The sequence below is a fragment of the Myxine glutinosa genome, chromosome 3 (genome assembly GCF_964187855.1).
Source record: "Myxine glutinosa chromosome 3, kmMyxGlut1.1, whole genome shotgun sequence".
Lineage (NCBI taxonomy): Eukaryota > Metazoa > Chordata > Myxini > Myxiniformes > Myxinidae > Myxine > Myxine glutinosa.
The window spans coordinates 65,177,276-65,199,454 of record NC_136263.1 but is presented as its reverse complement, the minus strand read 5'-3'; the positions used below and the strand labels follow the sequence as shown (position 1 = coordinate 65,199,454).

Genomic DNA, 22,179 nt, shown 5'->3' with positions numbered 1-22,179 from the left:
GGCGGCCAACGGATCGGCCATCCACACCTTTGGCCCGCGCAACGTCACCCTCTGCTTCGGCAGCCAGCGCTTTCATTGGACATTTGTGACCGCAAGCGTGCCCATGGCTCTGCTGGGCGCCGACTTCCTCTGCGCACACGGGCTGCTGGTTGACGTCAAACGGCGTCGCCTCGTCAACGCCGAGACCTTCAGCTCCCTGGCATGCACGTTGAGCAGCTCCGCGCCGACCGAGCTAGCATGCGCCCTCCCGGCGGCGAACGAGTTTGCTCGCCTGCTCGCGGAGTTCCCGGCCCTCACGCGGCCAACGTTTTCGGCCGTCGCGGTACGACATGGTATCGAGCACCACATACCAACTACGGGCCCGCCGGTCTACGCCAGAGCCCGCCGCCTCGACCCAGCCAAGCTCGCCGTGGCCAATGCCGAGTTCGACGCTTTGGAACACCTCGGCATCGTGCGGCGCTCCGATAGCGCGTGGGCTTTGCCACTACACATCGTACCGAAGCCGGGGGGCGGCTGGCGCCAATGTGGAGACTACTGCCGCCTTAACGACGTTACCACCCCCGATAGGTATCCGATCCCGCACATTCAAGACTTCTCCGCCCGTTTGGCAGGACGGGTCATTTTTTCGAAGATCGATTTGATACGAGGATACCACCAGGTACCTGTCAGGCCGGCCGACGTCCCAAAAACGGCCATCATCACGTCGTCCGGCTTATTTGAATTCCTTTGAATGCCATTTGGCCTCAAGAACACGGCTCAGGCGTTCCAGCGCTTGATGGACGACGTGCTGCGCGACCTGCCGTTCCTCTTCGTCTACCTGGACGACATCCTTGTCGCCAGCGCGTCCCGGGCCGAGCACCTCCTCCACCTCCGACAGCGAGCACGGCCTAATCGTCAACCCGGCCAAATGCCACTTCGGCACGACGGCCGTTGATTTTTTGGGCCACCACATCACCAAGAACGGGGCCGTGCCGCTGCCTACCAAGGTCGAGGCCATCACCGCGTTTCCGCGTCCCCGCTCCATCAAGGCCCTGCAGCAGTTCCTCAGAATGGTGAATTTCTATCACCGCTTCATGCCCCGCGCTGCTCAGCTCATGCGGCCCCTCTACGAAGCCCTCTGGGGCAAGCCGGCCAAACACGACGTCGTCTGGTCCGCATCCATGGACGCGGCATTTACAAGCTCAAAGCGGGCCCTCGCCAACGCAACACTGCTCGCTCACCCGGTGCTCAACGCTCCCATCGCCCTCACCACGGATGCCTCTGACTACGCGGTGGGCGCCGTACATGAGCAATGGGTGAACGGGGTTTGGCAGCCACTCGCTTTTTTCAGCCGGCAACTCCGGCCGAACGAGCTCAAATACAGCACGTTTGACCGCGAGCTCCTCGGTCTACACCTGGCCGTTCGTCATTTCCGCCATCTCCTGGAGGGCCGACCCTTCACGGCTTTCGTCGACCACAAGCCGTTGGTTTACGCAATGGCCAAAGTCACGGAGCCGTGGTCGGCCAGCCAGCAGCGCCACCTCTCCGCCGTGTCGGAGTTTACCACGGACATCCGGCACGTCGCCGGCAAAGACAACGCCGTGGCTGACTGTCTTTCTCGGGCCAGCGCGAACGCAGTCCACCTCGGCGTGGACTTCGCGCTTATGGCGACTGACCAGACCACCGACACCACGGTGCAAGCCCTCCAGGCGGCGGACATGGGCCTCCGCCTGGCCGACGTCCCCTTCGCGGACACTGTCCTGCTCTGCAACGTCTCCCAAGGCCAGCCTCGCCCCATCGTGCCCGTTACCTGGCAACGCCGCATCTTCGCCTCCCTCCACGGCCTTTCCCACCCGGGCCGGAAAGCTTCCCAGATGCTGGTGTCGGCGCGATTCGTCTGGCACGGCCTTCGACGGGATGTCCGCGATTGGACCAGCACCTGCACGGCCTGCCAACAGGCAAAGGTCCACCAACACACCCAGGCCCCGCTGGCACCTTTCACCGTGCCCGAACGGCGTTTCGACCACGTCAACGTGGACCTGGTGGGCCCCCTCCCCCCATCACAGGGTTTCACACACCCGCTCACCATGGTGGACAGGACCACCAGGTGGCCGGAGGCCATTCCTCTCGTCTCCACCACCACCGCCGACGTGGCGCAGGCTTTCATCGCCACCTGGGTCGCCCGTTTCAGCGCACCGGCGGATATCTCTTCGGACCACGGGCCGCAGTTCACCTCCGAGCTGTGGGGCACGGTCGCCCGCAACCTGGGGGTCAGGCTCCACCCTACCACGGCCTACCACCCCCAAGCCAATTCGTTGTGCGAGCGGTTCCACCGTTCCATGAAGGCCGCGCTCATGGCCGGCCTTCAGGACGGCGGCTGGACCGACCGGCTACCGTGGGTCCTTTTGGGCCTCCGCACGGCCCCCAAGGAGGACCTCCGGGCATCCACCGCCGAGCTGGTCTACGGCCAGCCGCTACGCGTCCCGGGCGAATTCCTGCCCGACGCTACCAGTCCCTGCTCCGCAGCTCGCCAGCGCTCGGACCTCCAGGAGACCGCCCGACGGTTTGCCCCCGTGCCAACGTCCCACCACGGTGACCCCCAGTCCTACGTCCCCCCAGCGCTTCGCACAGCGGAGTACGTTTTTGTGCGTCATGACGCACACCGGGGGCCACTCAGGCCGCCGTACGACGGACCCTTCCGGGTCCTGCGACGGGACGACAAGTCCTTCGTCATCGACGTCGGCGGCAGGTCGGACCGGATTTCGGTGGACCGCTTCAAGCCAGCGCACGTGGACATCGACCAACCACCTCGGTTGGCCCTTCCTCCGCAGCGAGGCCGCCCCCCGTCCACGGTGCCTCCCGCTCGACCACCCACCCCCACTCCGGACCCCCCCCCCCCCACGACCCTCCAGGGGTCACTTCGGCCGGGTCATCAGGACCCCCCTTAAATTGACCCTGCCGGTGCAAGTCGATTCTGGGGGGGCGTGTGTAGCGGTTGCCGCTGAACATACACAATCGCCTTACACCTGCCGAGGACGCAACCACGGAGCGATCGCTGTGCCGGGCTCGCCCAGACCGCCCGGAGACGGTCAGTCTCGCCTTTCCCGGGCATGCCCGGACTCGCCTTTCCCGGGCTCGCCCGGCCCGTCCGGCGACACCCAGTCTCGCCGTTCCCGGGCATGTCCAGACTCGCCCAGGTCTCCCGGACATGCGCAGTCGCGCCTTTTAAGGGCAAACGCTCCGGCTTGAGATATTCGAGTGCTTGTTATGCTGCCCGATAAACGGGCTTTTCAGTTTTACCCGAGTTGATTTGATGCAATAAAGAAACTCGGACGAATTCCAGCTTTTTGTCGCGTCCATTCTTTCGATTCGAGTTGGAGCACAGCTCCTTCAGTACATAATATCCGTGACCTCCAACATTGTAGGTGATCATTACCTTTATTGTACTCAGCCATAAATTTTAGTAACCAGTTACTCTCACCTGTTTTCTTCATGTATAACCTCGAGAACTGTCTGAAAGGTACGAGTACAACAATGAAAGGATGTAGAAGGAAAAAAAAGAGGTTACGCCACCAACCACCATGTGTATTACACCTACGGGTGAGGGCTGGCACGGGGTTGCCGTGCAGGGGTTTTGGTTTTGCATTGGCTATGGGTTTGCCTCGTGTGGCATGATTGCAATTGGTGAATAAAAGCTGACTTATCACTTCAGCAAGACTGGTGTTTGGTCGGGGTGTCGAGTTTGGACTACATCCGGATGCTGATCTTCACCAAAATTAAATCGATTCTTCCTTGTCACAGACAACCGGTCCAACAAGTTTCGTCCAAATCCATCCATAACTTTTTGAGATGTCCTGCTATGTATCGTTTTTGGCCCTATCTCCAAATGGTGAAAAATCATTTCAGAATTAAATAGTTCTCATATCCGAATCCATATTCAGATCTTCACCAAAACCGAATCTATACGTCCTTGTCACACACACAACCTCTCCAACGAGTTTCATCAAAATCCATCCATAACCTTTTGAGATGTCCCAGGATGAGCTGATGTCAGAGGCGGTAGAGATGGGAGACCAGTCCAGATGATTGATGGCTGCTTGAAGACCATGCCAGTTGGCCTGAGTGAAATGCCAGACTCGTCGACGCTGAGGAGGCTCTCTGAGAATGGTCAGAGAGATGTCCACTTTAACAAGCACATGATCAGATGAGCCGATTGGAGCAGAAGAAGAGCAGCAGACATTTTCAGGGAAGTTAGTCATGACCAAGTCCAGAAGAGAAGATGCTCCGTTGACTGAGATCCGGGTCGGGAAATTGACAGATTGTGTCATTCCCAGTGAGTCGCAGAAGTCCTTTGCTGAAGAGCCATGGCTGGTGAGAGAGGTACCCACCCCCAGCCAACTGGCATGGTGACAATTGAAATCACCACATATGAGGAAGAGAGAGTTGGGATGGGTAGATAGAAGTTGGTCCATATTATCAGACAGCGAGATGTAGATGGAGTCATCACTGTTTGGTGGACTGTACAACACACATATGAACAAAAGGTGGGAGCGAAGGGGCAGCCGTAGCCAAAGGTATTCCTGGGGGTGAGGTGGAGAGAGGGCAGTGCAGGGCGAGTGAGGAAGAGTTTTTTTTCAAAGATAGCAACCCCACCTCCAGGACGAGGCTCAGGTCTATCATACTGGAGGAGGGAGTAACCTGGGCGAGATACCAAGGAATCAGAGACATCATGAAGGAGGAAAGTTTCTGTTAAGCAGATCACGTCTGGTTTGTCAGAAGCAACCTGTATGGAGAGATCAGTCAAGTTTGAGTGAAGGCCCCGGATGTTTGAGATCCATATCGTTAATGAAGAGGAAGGGGGAGCATCGGAAACAGAACAGGGGGGGGGAGGGTAGGGTAAGATGTGGAAGACGAGGAAGAGGTAGGGAGAGCTGTTGAAAGTGTGTCAGAGATTTCAGAATAGCTTGGAGAAAGGGAAGAATGGGGCGGACAAAAGGTTTGATGGTGATTGGGTGAGGCACAGTGAGGTGTTATTTGAGGAGGGGAAGAGCGAGGCAGAAGGTTGGGGGAGATGAAGGTGAAAGTTGGAAAGGGGAAGAAGTGGGGAGGACGCTTTGAGGAGGAGGGGTGAGAGGGGAGTCTAGGAGGGAAGGAGCGAGGGAGAGTCTCGGATGGGAGGGGTGTGGGGGGAGTTTAGGAGGGAAGGGGCAAGGGGGAATATTTGAAAGAGATGGGTGATGGGGAAGATTTGGAGGGGAGGGGCAAGGGGGTTGATTTTGAGGGGAGGGGTGATGGGGAGTTTTGGAGGGAAGGGGTGATGGGGAAGATTTGGAGGGGAGGGGTGAGATTGGATTTTGAAAAGTGTACGATTAATGGGAAACGAACATTTATTGCAAAATGAGTTTCTTGAGACCTTCAAGTCAAAAATACGTTTGAGGACGCTGAAGACGGGGTGGAGTGCAGGAGAGTTTCGGGAATGTAGAAAAGTGGAACTGTAAGAGATAGAATTATTTTTTTTGGAATGAATAGATTTGGTGAGCAAGTCGAAAGCATTCGTTTATAGAAGAAGAAGAAAAAGGTGTTATAATATACGACAAAATACAGTTCTTCAGGGGAAAGTTTAAACATTTTTAACAACGTGATCACGAACAACGTGGTCGAAGAACGAACGAACAAATAAGAACAACTAATAAACGAATAAGAACAGAGAAGGAAATTTTTTTCTTTTTTTTTCTTTCTGAGTTGAGATTTTAAACAAGGAAGTATGGGATGAAAGACTGGGACAAAAAACAGGGAACGAAAGTAATTGCAGCGCAATCGACGAACCGCTAAGAGAAAAACAAAGCCTCATGGTTGGACACGGAAGCCTACTAGGCCTCAGAATACGCGACACGAATTAACCGACGATTTTGTATGCAGGTATGAAAAATTAACACCGAGAATCTTACTAAAGACACACTATAAGTATACACACCGAAAGATAGATACAGTTTCGACAAAAAACACAATTGTGAAAAAATTACTTCACCTCGAAAGCGTGAGCGCATGGACAGCTTCGAAAGAACTTGACCTCCAATCTTGCGCATGCGCAGCTTTCTTCTTCACACTTATGGTGAAGAATCACTTATGATTAAATAATTCTCATATCCGAATCCATATTCAGATCTGCACCAAAACCGAATCTATACGTCCTTGTCACACACACAACCTCTCCAACGAGTTTCGTCCAAATCCATCCATAACTTTTTGAGATATCCTGCTTTGTATCGTTTTTGGCCCTATCTCCCAATGGTGAAGAATCACTTAAAAATTAAATAATTCTCATATCCGAATCCATATTCAGATCTTCACCAAAACCGAATCTATACGTCCTTGTCAGACACCCAACCTGTCCACCAAGTTTCGTCCAAATCCGTCCACAATGTTTTGAGATATCCTGCTATGCATTGTTTTTGGCCCTATCTCCCAATGGTGAAGAATCATTTTTAAAATTCTACTAACTGGATCCGGATCTGGATCTTCACCAAAATCTAATAATTTCGTCCTTGTCACATACGCCACCTCTCTGCCAAATTGCGTCCGAATCCGTCCACAACGTTTTGAGATATTTTGTTCACAAAAAAACAAAACAGTTCACAAACACAAACGGAGATATTAATACCGTAAATCGATGTTTTTGTGCACGTTCTGCCTGAAATTGCTGAGGCGGACCGCGGTTGTTTCCATTTGATAAGTTCTACGATTCATGTGTTTGTTATCTATTCTATATATATATATATATATATATATATATATATATTTATATAATTATAAAATTGAAATCTTGCGTGTTTGTGTGTAACATTCGATCGGTCCGGGGGCGTGGCTTACCCCTTTGAGAGAGTAGTAATATCCACCATTTTATTAACTCGCATAGCTTTGAGGCCTGTTTTGTAGGCCCGTGGTGTCTTGCTCTCTCACATAGTTTTATTTCAAATCAAATTCGATATATCATTTCATTTTTCACAGTCGCTAACATCGTTTTAGACTCGGTTGAAAAAAAACGGGAAGAAAATCCGATGAAAGTTTCCGTTTATAGAACGAAATGAATTCTGAAAGGCTTGTATCTTCAAGGCCATTGAGTCTGTCTCACGCCTTTATCTTCAATCTAAGTCGCCATCTGATTTCATTTTTATCGATGGTTTTAGACTCGGTAAAAGAAATAATTGAGAACATTCACGCACACACGGGAAATTGCAGAGATATATTTTAAAAATCGCGCCACGTTGATATACGAAAATACACCGCCTAAAATAGCAGGCATACAGTATATATCTTCGTTATTTCATTCAACATTATTACCCGGAAGTAAAATATGTTTCAGGAAATTACCGAGAGATATTTCTTCGATTTTTTAAATTATTTATATGCGCATACACTTTAAATAGGTTTATTTGAAATCTTTAATTTTTTACAATGTAATTTATTTGTCATTTGATGATCGGCAAAACTATAGCACAAACACAATACTATTTGCAGGAAGAATGTCGTATCAACCCTCCGACGGCGCTACGGGCGCGGACAACGAATCACACCTCAAGTCTATGGACGTGAATAGCAACATCCGCACGAATCAGTCATCAATGATTTTCATTGACGCGCCTGGAGGCACAGGGAAGACGTTTCTTATTAACCTGATTCTCTCTAAAGTGAGAGCGAGTGGAGAAGTTGCCCTTGCGGTGGCCTCATCTGGCATAGCTGCTACCCTCATGCCTGGTGGAAGAACAGCGCACTCAAGGTTCCAAATCCCTCTGACACCGAGGGAAGATGGCGTATGCAACATCGATAAAAAATTCCACTATCGCAGACCTCTTTCGAAGTACAAAACTCATCGTGTGGGATGAGTGTCCTATGATCAGGAGAGAGAGTTTCGAGGCTGTGGATCGCACGTTGCGTGATGTATGTGACAAAGACGAGCCTTTTGGAGGGATCTTGACGATATGCTGTGGTGATTTCCGTCAACTTCTGCCCGTGGTGAAAAGAGGGTGTGATGCTGACGTTGAGAATGCGTGCATAAAGAAGTCCTACTTATGGCAGAGCTTTGGAATGTTTCACTTGAGAACTAATATGCGACTGACCGACGGAAGTGGGCAGTTTTCAAGATTTTTGCTCGACATCGGCGAGGATAGAATCGAGAAAAATGCGGATGATGAGATAGATTTGCCAGAGGATATACTGCTGACAGCGAGTGGGCTCGATGAGTGCATCGATACCATATATCCATCATTCGCCAATCCGATGGAGGTTTTTTCAGCAAGGTCTATATTAGTGCCCCTCAACGATATGATGCGAAACATCAATTCAAGATGCATCACAAGGTTCCCTGGTGCTAGCAAGGAGTATGCTGCGTTCAACAGTGTGACTGAGGGTACTGATGCAACGCACTTCCCAACGGAATTCCTAGATTCCGTTGAAGTCTCGGGATTGCCGCCGCACAACCTCGAGCTCAAAAAAGGATCCCCTATCATTTTGATGCGGAACTTGGACCCTCCGAAACTTTGCAACGGGACGCGCATGATTGTTGAGGACATGCTTCGAAATATTATAGTTATAAGTTCAACGTTTGAAGGCGAAACTGTAATGCTCCCTCGGATCCGACTAAATCTGTCGGAAGCTGAGGATATCCCTTTGCAGCGCTGCCAGTTCCCCATACAATCCTGCTTCGCAATGACGATCCATAAGGCGCAAGGGCAAACTATGGAGAATGTGCTGGTCTACCTGGAGAAACCGGTCTTCCAGCATGGTCAGCTGTATGTGGCGCTCAGTCGAGGGAAGAGGAAAGAGAACGTGCGAGTTTATGTAAATGGAGGATCGTCGACAAAGAACATCGTAATCAGAAGTGTCCTCTGACAACAAAATCGTGGTAATCCACGGGTCGCGTGTTTTTTCTAAAAAAAAACAAAAAAAAAAAAACGTGATCGGAGATAAGGGCCGAAATCACGTGTCACAGGTAAGTGATTTAGAACGCTGGAGAGGTGAGCCTTATGGCTTGCTGGCCCAAATAATCTCCCTGATGATGTCCAGCGTTCGCTTTAGTTCTATTCTCATATCTATTCAAACTGACATTGACCCAACGGGTCATGGGTCGTCTAGTAAAGAATATTAAGCGCCTGGTTTCTTGTATCTTGACGAGGAACGGTGACGACACGGTGACGGGTCACGTGCACACCACAAACCAATGGGCGTGAACGTGTGGGCGCCACATACGGTCTGACACAAAACTGCCAAACAACGACTTTGACAATATTATTTCTTCATTCGTCCTCCGTTTTAATGTTGACAATACTATTTCTTCTTTGGATCCTACGTTCACTTTCCTTTGAAGAGAATTCGATTTCATTAACGTTTATAACATATTTAGCTATTCAGAGTGTATCTACTAACTCGATAATAGTTTCTCCCGCTCATAGTTTTCAAATAAAGTTACATTATTTTCCTAATTGTTAACTTGTGTGCATTTTATATATTAGTCTGGGAATGCAAAATGCTATTATATGGTTTGAAAGAATTATTTTATAATTCACTGTGGCTGCTGTTTCATCCAGAAACGCGACGTTTTATTTACAATTAGCCAATCAGCTCGCAGTTTTCGAAACATTCGTCCATTCATAACGCGATGGTGGAAACACAATGGGCCAATCAGCATGCTCGGAGGTAAAACGAACGTTCGTTTGAAGAAACGTTATGGTGACGGTGTACCAATCAATGAAAAGGTGGGTCTTCGTGTTTAACAATTAACCTCATCTAATGATGCATTCATTACAGGTTGGTGTACAGGGAGCTGATTAATTCAGGCGTGATGTTAATCTGAATTTAAAGATAATCAATCGATCGCGGCTAAAGACTTATAGTTATATATGGACATACACACAATGATACATACAATGATGCATACAATGATACATACACATACGATACATACACACAATGATACATACAATGATATATACAATGATACATACACATACGATACATACACACAATGATACATACAATGATATATACAATGATACATACACATACGATACATACACACAATTTTTTTTTTTTTTTTTTGTACACTGAATCGAGGCTCGTGAAAGAGCTGACATTTATTTCACAAACAAATCAACCAGCCAAACAAAATATATAAAAAGAGGGAGCGGAAGACAAGAGAAGGGGAAGCACACAAACACTTGAGGGCACACAACATTTGAGAGCAGGGAGATGTGTGGGAGGGAGAGGGCTTGGGGGGAGGAGGCGTGGGAAGGGTGGGAGAAGTATAAAACACAAGGACACCAAGGACTTCCAGGACAGAAGTTGGTATTTCAAAAAAGTGGAATTGGGGTGAAATTATCGGGGATAGAAAAGATCAAGGTTTTGGATGGGGGAAGATAAGAGATGGTGGTGAACAGCTGTTTTAAAGACCTGGAGGGTGGAGTGGGATTGAAGAAAGTGAGGGAGTTTGTTCCAGAGGCGGGAGAAGAGAGGAATGAAGGAGTGAAGGTGAGCAGAGAGTCTTGATTTTGGCAGTTTAACCATAGGGTTGCAGGCAGATCTTGTGCGACCTGTAGGAATATTTGGGGGACAGAGCCCAGAGAGAGCTGGGGGGCAAGGCCAGAGAGGAGTCGGTAGAAGACGGAAAGATCACCAACCTGCCTGCGCTGAGTGAGTGAGAGGCCCTTGGAGTTAGCTTCATCGCGGGAGATTCCAATGATTCTGAATGCTTTGGTTTCAACAGCGTGAAGACGAGCTAGGTGTGAGGCAGGAGCACAAGCCCAGATAGATGTGTGGGAGGGAGAGCAGAGGGGAGAGCAGTATTCCATTGAGCTGCGGATGAAAGCCTTGTATGTGGTGAGGAGCTCAGGTGTGCCAAGGAAGGACTTCGCACGACGGAGGATGCCCAGTCGGCGACTGGCTTTGGAGGCCAGATTTGAAATGTGGTTTTCCCAGGAAAGATCATGGCAGATAGTGAGACCCAAAAGCTTGAGTGACAGAACTTCTTGGAGAGGATTACTCAGAAAGTGGATGGGAGGGTTGTCCAGTCGGTCTTTTCGGAGAGACATCGTAAGAGTGTGAGATTTGTCAGGATTGAAAGACATGTTCCACTTGTTTGACCAGTCTGTGATTTTGTCCAGGTCTGCAGAGAGTGAGGAGGCTGCAGACTGCCGATCTGAGGGATGAGAAATGGAGCGGCAGAGAGTGGAGTCATCAGAAAAGAGATAGAGAGGATTTTCAAGAGAGTCAGAGAGATCATTGATGAAGACCAGAAAAAGCACAGGGCCCAGAACACTGCCTTGGGGAACTCCAGCCTGAACAGGAAGAGGAGATGAGAGAAACCCATTCAGGGCCACACGTTGACTGCGACTAGAGAGGAAGTCCGCCAGCCATGTGTGGAGATTTCCATGGATACCAAAGACACGAATGATACATACACATACGATACATACACACAATGATACATACACATACGATACATACACACAATGATACATACACACAATGACAATGATACATACACACAATGATACATACACATACGATACATACACACAATGATACACATAGACACGGATACACACAATGATACATACACATACGATACATACACACAATGATACACATAGACACGGATACACACAATGATAGACATACACACACAATGATACATACACACACGGATACACACACATGTACACACACACGGATACATACATTCACACACGGATACATACATTCACACATGGATACATACACACACTGATACATACATACACACACGGATACATACACGCATGGATACATACATACACACACACACACACACATACAGATACACACACACACACACACACACACACACACACATACATACATACACTTACAGATACGCACACACACGGACACACACACACACACGGACACACACACACACACGGATAAATACATTCACACACGGATACATACATTCATTCACGGACACACACACACACAGACACACACACACAATGATACACATACACACACGGATACATACATACACACACGGATACATACATACATGCTTGGATACATACACACACGTGACGGATACACACATACACACACGGATACACACACACATGATGGATACACACACATGACTGATACACGGACACACACACACACACACACACACACAGATACACACACATGACAGATGCGCACACACAAACACCCAAGATACACTTGGTGTTGGCTTAATGGTTAAGGTGGCTGGCTTGAGATCCTAGGATCTTGAGTTCAAGCCCCTGTTGTGCCATTGAATTAACATCAGGTGGGTCCACTCAGCCTTTCTACCTTCCGAGGTTGGCAAAATGGGTACCAGCTAGCTGGTAAGGGGGCATTGCATCACCCCCAGAAAATGATGCAGCCAAGCAGCCATAGGCTGCACATGAATACACGCACACAACAACACCTACCTCCCTTACAAAGATCTGGTAATACTACAACTACAAGTGAAATGCAGGTGGAGTCTGTGTGGGCCCAGTGACGAGCCTGAAAAGAGCCCTCTCAACGAAACTTTGAGAGCAGAAATATATCTTCACAGCTCGGTCTGTGAATCGTGATCCCATCCCTCCTCCGCCCCTCCCTCCTACCCCCTCCCCCCTCCCCCCCGACCCCCTAGCCTAACCCTGCCTGAATGGAGGTGGATACCAACACCCGTGGGAGCAATCCTCTCCACCTTCTGAAACACGCGTGAGGGCATAACAATCAACACACACCTAAAACGGCTGACTGACTGACTAACCGCTGAACAGCAAAGGAAAGGACGTAATATGGCTTAAGCCAGAGTTCAAAGATGTGACCTTTCTCATAGGAGGTCTCCATTTGGGTTTCATTTATTTGAAAGCTATTGTCCAACATGTGGAGAATGCAGATCTTGATGACTTGTGTATCGGTATGCTGCAAATACTACGGAGACTATCATAGAACTAGAAGGAAACGCACACATTCTGACATACAAAGTGGCACTGTGACATATCTCAAATGGCCAAAGTTCATTCCTTGACCAGCTGAACACGCTTGTGAATACAATCACATGGACCTTACGAATGTTGTGCAAAGTGTGTAACTCAGCATTTCAATAAGGTAAATATTAAAAATAAAAATAAAAAATGTTGGATGATGAGCAGTTCAGTGGATCCATGAATAACTTTCATGAAGAATACTGTACTGTTAAATCACACACACACACATCATGGAAAACAAAAATGAGAATGCTTGAAATTCTTATCAGTATGGACTTCATAAGGGCATCAACACCTCTAATCATTTGCTGCAATGTTGCCATGGCTGACAAATTGTGCAAGATGTGGTCATGTCTGCCTGGCTGATATGAAAGTGAGACGGCACCAGAAGTCCATGCTGCGGTCACTGCAGGAAACTTTGTAGTGAAGAGAAGCAACAAATGCTTCAACTAAGTTCCAATCAGACTGTAGAATGGATCAATAAAATGAGACGCGCTGAAATCGGGGCAAGAATCAACATTGGGGGACGCATGAAACATGTAATGATTTTTTTTTTTAATTTGAACCCCACAGGGGGTGGGTGGTCACAGGGGTAAAAACGAAAATAAAAAATATAAAAAATTTCAGAGTGCGTCATTCCTGGTGGAACTTTTTGCCATCTTTCCAAAATTTTGATCAACTCTACAAACTAAGAACACAAAACTTTACATTATTTATTTTCTAAACAAATCATGAAGAAATATTTTAAATAATTATTATTTATTAATAATAATCAATTAATTATCTACAGACAACAATAGGGTTCATTTGTAAGCCCAAAAGGAAAATATATCCTTCATTGTCACAATAATTCATTAAAATGTGCATAAGATTTTTGTATTAATGTGCAGATTGATGCAGTTTTGCACAAATGTCCACTTCTCATCAAGAGATTGCGCTCTCCAATTAAATAAAATGCATAATCGATCTTGTCGATTTAAACATGAATATATTTGTTACTAGCAGGAGTACTCGGTGTTGCTGGGCGGGGGAGGCAGGAAAGGGAGGGGTGAGGAAGGGAGTGGGGGGAGTGGGGGGAGTGGAAGGAGGATGGGAGGGAGAGGGAGGGGAAAGATATACTACATATATATCTTTGGGGGGGGGAGGGGGAAGGTGGCTTTTACAGGCCCCTCCAATTTGGGAGAGGGGGGGGAAGGGAAGGAGGAAAAATGTACCCATGCAAAGAGTGCTTTAACCTCTGTTACCCAGGTAAAAACGGAAATTGTAATACCCTATGCCACCATCACCAGGTGGCGCTGCACGGTTCATATTTACATAGAGAATTTACGCCCCTCTCCCGGTCCCCTACACTCCCGCATGATGCCGCGGCCACATAGCCTATGTTACCCCCCAGACAAAGTATAAAAGCGTTTATAGCTGGAGTACCCGGCATTGCTCGAGTGAAAAAGAAACATCAACATATTTGAAATGAAGGCAAATATAATAGAAAAGCAATTGCATCCAAATCAGAATTCATCACAAATGTCAAATCGTCATTTTACCTTTTTGTTGAATATATGCTGGTGAATGTGCCGTTCATGTGTTCAAATGTCTGGTCATTGATTTGTATTCATTTATGTGAATGTGTACTTGTATATAACTGTCATTAATCAAAAAGGCTTAGGCACTCTATCAAGCGGTTTATTTATTTGTTTGTTTTGGGTTTATTTAATCCAGAAAAACAAACTTTCTTTAAAAAACGAAAACGTTTTGCCTAAAACACTCCCAATCACTCACTGATGAACCTCTGAAAGTTTGACGAAGGTCCGTTCAGCCATCTCTGAGAAAAATGGCGACACACAGACCAACGGCTCTCTTGTATAGTCGATTGTTACGTCGAACTTTATTCTGATTGTGCCATTAGAAAAATAATATCTGATTGTTTGAGTATTTTCTAATGTATGATTAGTTAACTACTGGACTCGGTGATGTAATGGTTGGAGCGTCCGCTCCGAGTCTGGGAGGTCAGCGGTTTGAACCTTGGTCAAGTCTTCCCAAAGGTGTGTGTGTGTGTGTGTGTGTGTGTGTGTGTGTGTGTGTGTGTGTGTGTGTGTGTGTGTGTGTGTGTGTGTGTGTGTGTGTGTCCGTCCGTCCGTCCGTCCGTTGCATTATTGCTGCTAAATTTGACCCCTTTAACCTTGAGAAAGTTTTTTTTTTTTTTTGTATACCAAGTCGAGGCTCTTATAAGAGCTAAAAAAAATTCAAAAGATTGAAATGGTCCACATCATGTTCAGCATCCCATGCCCAGTTGATTCAGCATGGTTATTTTCTAGTGACGGAAATGTGCCGTCCTTTGCAAGAACACAAGCTCTTTTCAGGTTTACTATGACATCATCATACAGATTAAGTGTGCACCTATGATGGGACCTGTATGATGCTGTCCTTTAGCGAGAGTCAAAGCTTGAACTTTGAGTGTATAGTGCCAAATGTGACTTCTGAATGCTTACTATGGGCCAGGGAGCAGGAAGAACCTAGAAGAAACAAACTACCTTGCACAGAGACTCCTGGGACGAGGCGAAGAGTTGAGGTCACATGGGCATCGTTGCTTCACGTATTCTTGATGCTTCGACCTTACATCCAATCGTTAAAATCCCTGGTGAGTGTTTTTCTTGCTGCCGTTTGAATGTATAGCTTACTATAATTCACCAAATGTCCGTCTGTCCATTCTAAGGTACCGCAAAAACGGCTGAACCGATCGCAACGATATTTTGGGTGGGTAATCCTGGGACCGCTGGGAGTAAAATAGGCTATATTGTTTTTCCAGTTTTTCCAAACACGATGGAATAATATTTACCAATATGAACAGTGATGTGGCTTTTGTTGAAATTTTACGTACCAGGAGAGAGTAGATCGACTCCTGACGAACTCTTCCTATATAAACGTGCGGCTCCGAAGTAACACGGCAGCGTGTGCAAAGCAACTGAGAAACAGGTGTAGCGGCCGCTTCTGTGTTAGATTCGGCGCGCACTCTTCACACATAAACGTGCGACTGAGAGACGTGTAGCGGCCGCTTCCGTTTTGCAGAATTCAATCTTTTTTCAAAATGGGCGCCATGTACTGTTTAGATTTTGATTATTTGCGTGTGATATGATTCAACAGATGTTTATATGAATCGTTTAAAAATTTAAAAAGCCTTCAATTTCTGATATTTTGCCTTTTCATTTGGGCTTCCCAATTGAAGCCCCGCCCTACGGGCAGGTACCGTTGCTAGTAATGGTAATACATCGAGTGTGACATGCATGCTGCGAGGAGGAATGTGCAATTAACTTCCAGCATCAGGTTTTGCTCACCTGCAAGTGTTCTAATGTGCACCTCCCTTGGGATAACTCGATAATGAAGCTGTCAATTTGGTTGTTATTCTCGATTTATTTTTCAAAGAACTTATTCATGCTTTCAAAGTGCATGATTGTGAAAATGTCGTGTTTTTCATCACAGCTTCAGGTCTGGCTGTGGGAAAGGAAACCATATGGAAAGTCACGTAGCTTTGTCCGCCTTATCGGCTCGTCTCTGCTTCGGCAGCACTACATCAAATCACGCTTCCAGGTGACCACTGACTGATGTATGCTTCAGGTGTTGCAATATTTTTGTGTTTGTGTGCTGACGTTTGTTTTGAGTGTTGTTCCAAGAATTATGTCATCCCCAACTACATACTCGTAGTAGAAATGATACCACTGACAAACTCTATTAATGGCACATTATCTCTAACTAGCACGGACCCGCGGAACATCCGCACCATGTAAAATGTATCTTCAAGTGCTCAACTGTTAGAGATGAGGCTGTTGGAGAAAAGGAAGAATTTCATATCGACTGTGATGATTGTTTCCATGACATTGCTGATGAATGGAAGCAAGCTGATGATAGGTCTGTCGTTAAGGAGATCAGTTTTTGCACCTTTTTATGTTTTACATTGTGATATCGCATTGTGATGATGGGTGATGCATTGATCATGAAGCAATAGTTCATTAATAACAATGACATCGGCCAGTGGAAGGCCAGCCTGAATGCAGTCCATTGTGTGCAGTGATGAATCCCATTTTTTCCTCCCAAAAAGGGTGATACCCTTCACAGGGAGGATGATTTATCAATGTGTATGTCATAAACTGGGAATCTCATCTGCTAACGATTGTTGGTGGACATTAAAGATCCTACACTGCTGTTCACATAGTAGCTGAGCTTTTGGCGGAACCCTTTTTTAGCTCGCTTTGCTTTGTTGATTTGCATCTCGTCTTTTGTCACAAGGGTTTTTATTCCTCCACTGACGAACTCGCCGGGGGCATTATGTTTTTGGGTTGTCCATCCGTCCGTCCGTGATAGGTTTTCGTTCCCGCGATAACTTGAGAACGGCTGAAGGGACCCAAGTCAAACTTGATGCAGGTATGTATATTACATGGGTGAAACTGCTTCCGTATAGAACAGAACTCCGTATATTTGTAACGACCCATACAGAGGTTTCTGTATTTTAGTCATCAGAAAAACGTCGTGATTTTTGGAAATTGAGATGTTATTCTGATATGCCGATTCGTTTAACTGAGTACATTTGTGTCGAGGTTATCCGGATACAAAAGCTTGCAAGCCCGTTGCGTGATCAGACGTCCACCAGGCAGAGGAACGTCTGTTTACGTCGGTAAATACAGAAATAGCATCCATTGTTGGGGTTTCACAACGCCGTTCCCTCCTATGAAACTCAAGGGAAACACTGAAGTGCGATCTTTACACTACACCAAGTAAAGATGGGATTCTGCTGAACACAAACACAAAACCAGATAATGTCTGGTGGTTTGCAACCAGTTCAATACGAGACCAATACATCTTAACAAGGAACGTTGATGCAGGAGGAGGTGGTGATAATTGTTAATTCCATCTGTCTCTTTTTAAGAGAATATTACCAATTTAACCTCCTCTTTGGATTTGTCATTAACCCGAGGTGGCATAACGTCGGTCCAGTAGACTCAGCATGATTTCTGTTGTGCTACAAGTTTGTTATTGAAATGTTTATTTGCATGACATTCCAGGTGTGCCCCTAAGAGATGGTGACAAATATTTCTGTTGTATAATTTATTTATTTTCGTTCAGGTGTCAGAGAAATAAATAGTTAATTATTGGAAAAAAAAAAACCTGCCGTGTGTGTGTGTGTGTGTGTGTGTGTGTGTGTGTGTGTGTGTGTGTGTGTGTGTGTGTGTGTGTGTGTGTGTCTGTGTCAGTGTCAGTGTCAGTGTCATTGTCATTGTCAAAATTTTCTGGGGAGCATGCCCCGTCACCTCCACAAAAAAGGAGTGCTTTTCCTGTTTTGAAACTTCTGCAGTTTCACCTTTGATATAACAAGGTAAAGATGAACAAATTCGATTTTGGGGTCACGAGGTCAGTGGTGACGTGAGGTAAAAATCCTGTTACTACAATAACTTGTGAACCAGTGATGAGATTTTGACCAAAGTTGGTTGAGTTGAGTCTGTAATACATTTAAAACTTGAGAATGGCTTAGGGCATCAAAGTCAAACTTGGTAAAAGTATGTATAATGATGTAAAGATGAACTGATTAGATTTTAGGGTCAAGAGATGAAAGATCAGAGGTCATGTTAAGCTACAATTATTTTGTTATCACGACAACTTAAGAATGGCTAAAGGGATCAAAGTCAAACTTGATAAAAGTATGTATAATGATGCAAAGATGAACCGATTTTATTTTGCGGTCAAGAGGTCAAAGGTTGGAGTCTAATATGTTTATATCTTGAAATGGCTGAAGGGATCAAAGTCAAACATGGTACTGGTATGTATAATGATGTAAAGATGAACTGAATAGATTTTGGGTTCACAAGATCAAAGGTCAGAGGTCATGTTAGGTAAACATCCTGTTACCATGATAACTTTTGAACCAGTCATTGGATTTTGACCAATGTTTGTACAAATGCGTAATATGATTTAAAGATTAACTGCTTTTATTTTGGAGTCAAGAGCTCATGGGTTAAAGGTCGGAGTCTGTAATAGGTTTTTGTTACAGCGATAACTTAAGAACGGCTGAAGGGAACAAAGTGAAACTTGGTGCGAGTGTGTATAATGATATAGAGATAAATGGATTAGATCATGGGGTCAAGAGGTAAAAAGTCAGAGTTCCCATTAGGTAAAAAAAAGATTGTTACTGCGCGAACTTGTGAACCAGTGATGGGATTTTGGCCAAAATGGGACAAGTATATATTATGATGAAAAGATGAACAGATTGAATTTCTGCATCAAAGGTCAGGTAATGTCGTGTAGAAATGTGATACTTGAGAACAACTGAAGGGATTTAAATCAAACTTGGTACAAATATTATCATGATGTAATAATATGGGCGGAGGCATATAGGTCGACGTTGCGACGCCAAAGAGTGCAATTCTAGTTTTGAGTCTAATGCAAACTGTCCCACACTTAATCCAGTGACTAAATCTGAGCTTATCATTCCAGATCGATCGCGAAAAGCCGAAACCAGCATGTTGTCAAGAATCACAGGTGATCTGCACGCTCGCCGACACTGCTTGGATTGTGAACGACACGGGTGATGGATGTTCTCAATTGAGGTCAGTCTCATAACCACTGACTCATTGTGCTGGAGTTTGATGGACATGTGTGAGTTCTGCCAAGTTGGTGGCAGAGATGACGTTGAGTTCAGAGATTTAAAAAAAAAAAAATATATATATATATATATATATATATATATATATATATATATACTAGCCACAAAAAGAAACTGTGCACACAAAAAATGAAATTATATATTAGAAACACCTGTGTATACAAATATAGATTCAAACACGGCAATTAGTGAAGTGAATTCAACAGGTATGCACGCGCCACGTTTCGTGACGTCAATGGTTTCGGTATAGGCACGTGCAACACGTTTTTGCATGTGCATCGTGAGAAACTGCATAGAGCACATGAATGTCACAAACTGCTTTAACTTTGGTAAGGTTAATTGTTTGATTTTCAATCGTTCAAAAAATTAAGTAGCTCATGAAACGCACGTCATGCCACGGCTCACAACTGCACAGCGTCATGAGGCCGTTGGGATGATCCGTGGGGGAATGTCTCACCGGCAAGTGGCTGTGCATTTCCATCGTCACCGAAACATTGTCACCGTCTTATTATGGTCTCATAATCCACCTATTAAAGTTTACATGGAAATGTTACATTGTTGTTATATTTTCCAATTCAGACAGAGTTTTAACAATGCACAGTTTCTTTTTGTGGCTAGTATATATATATATATATATATATATATATATATATATATATATATATATATAATATACAGCTATTTGCAGCTATATATATATACAGTCACATGAAAAAGTAAGTACACCCCATGTAAAGTTTTGACTTTTTCAACATATTTCAACATACAGCTATTTGATCTTCATTTCAACAATGTTGATAGATAAAGCTGATATAATATAACAAATATCATGAAACGTTCACATTTTGTAGTCCATTGTATAATTTAAATAAACATGAATGCAAATTTTGCATGTGGAAACAGTAAGTACACCCCTACATTTATCACTACTTCAAATACCTAAAATTAGAATCAGGTGCACCAGCTCAGGTGCAAATGATTAGAACATCGTTAGAGAGGATCTTGGAGGAACCTGTCTTATTTAAACCTCAGACATTTAGTTTGGTGTGCGCTTTGTTGTTGAAGTGTGCGGCGCCACCATGCCTAGATCAAAAGAGCTCTCTGAGGCCTTCAGAAAGAAGGTTATAGATGCTGACGAGTCTGGGAAGGGATTTAAAAAGATCTCCAAACAATTTCAAATCAATCATTCGACTGTCGGGAAGATCCTCTACAAGTGGAGAAGATTCCAAACAACTGCCAACTTGTTCGTTCAGGCCAAGCCGCCCTAGTATAGCAAGTTCAGCCCGAGAGCAGACCGCAAGATGCTGAAATAAGTCTCCAAGAACCCCAGAATGTCATCATGGGACCTACAGGTAGCTCTTGCCACTGTTGATGTCAAAGTGCACGAGTCCACCATCAGAAAGAGGCTGCACAAATTTGATCTACATGGGAGGTGTGCCAGGAGGAAACCTTTGCTGTCCAGAAAGAACATCAGTGCAAGACTAAAGTTTGCCAATGAACACCTCGGCAAACACAAGCACTTCTGGAACAACGTGCTCTGGACAGATGAGTCAAAGGTCGAGCTATTTGGCCACAGTACCAGAAGACATGTTTGGCGAAAACCAAAGACAGCATTTGACCACAAGAACCTGATACCAACTGTAAAGCATGGTGATGGAAATATTATGATTTGGGGCAGCTTTGCTGCATCAGGGCCTGGGCAGCTCACCATCATAGAATCCACGATGAATTCTTCATTGTACCAGAGGGTGCTCAAGAGGATAATGTGAGGCCATCTGTCGGAAAGTTGAAGCTCAACCGAAGGTGGACCTTGCAACATGACAATGATCCTAAATATACCAGTAAATCCACCAAGGAATGGCTGAAAAGAAAGAAATGGAGGGTTCTGGAATGGCCAAGTCAAAGCCCGGATCTAAATCCCATCGAGATGTTGTGGGGCGATTTGAAACGAGCTGTGCATGCAAGAAACTCCTCAAACATCGCACAGCTGAAAGAATTCTGCATGGAGGAGTGGGCAAAAATTTCTCCCAGTCGATGTCAGAGACTGTTAGACAGTTACAAGAAACCAAGAAATGCCTACTTGAGGTTGTTTCTGCCAAAGGGGGCAACACCACCTATTAGACTTAGAGCCAAGGGTGTACTTACTTTTTCCACATGCGAAATTTGCATTTATGTTTATTTGAATTATACAATGGACTACAAAATGTAAATGTTTCATGATATTTGTTGTATTATATAACCTTTATCTATCAATATTGTTGAAATGAAGATCAAATAGCTGTATGTTGAAAAAGTCAAAATTTTACATGGGGTGTTCTTACTTTTTCACGTGACTATATATATATATATATATATATATATATATATATATATAGCCTACTGTGTATATATATATATATATAGCCTACTGTATATATATATATATATATAGCCTACTGTATATATATATACTATATATAGCCTACTGTGTATATATATATATATATATATATATATATATATATATAGCCTACTGTATATATATAT

The 22,179-nt window shown here is 45.3% G+C and overlaps 1 protein-coding gene across 2 annotated transcripts in view; it reads left to right on the top strand.

Annotated features, from left to right (window-relative positions):
* The first annotated feature begins 9,540 nt into the window (after window positions 1-9,540).
* LOC137423487 (mitochondrial fission regulator 1-like) overlaps window positions 9,541-22,179 on the top strand; it is a 36,757-nt gene continuing 24,118 nt past the window's right edge. The window contains exons 1-4 of one of the 2 annotated variants that reach the window (XM_068110717.2): window positions 9,541-9,731; window positions 15,504-15,642; window positions 16,482-16,589; window positions 19,485-19,597. In XM_068110717.2, coding sequence (XP_067966818.2) covers window positions 9,703-9,731; window positions 15,504-15,642; window positions 16,482-16,589; window positions 19,485-19,597 — 389 coding nt within the window. In that variant the 5' untranslated portion in view covers window positions 9,541-9,702. The remainder of the gene's footprint in view (window positions 9,732-15,503; window positions 15,643-16,481; window positions 16,590-19,484; window positions 19,598-22,179) is intronic. The other variant, XM_068110716.2, reaches the window with a different exon arrangement.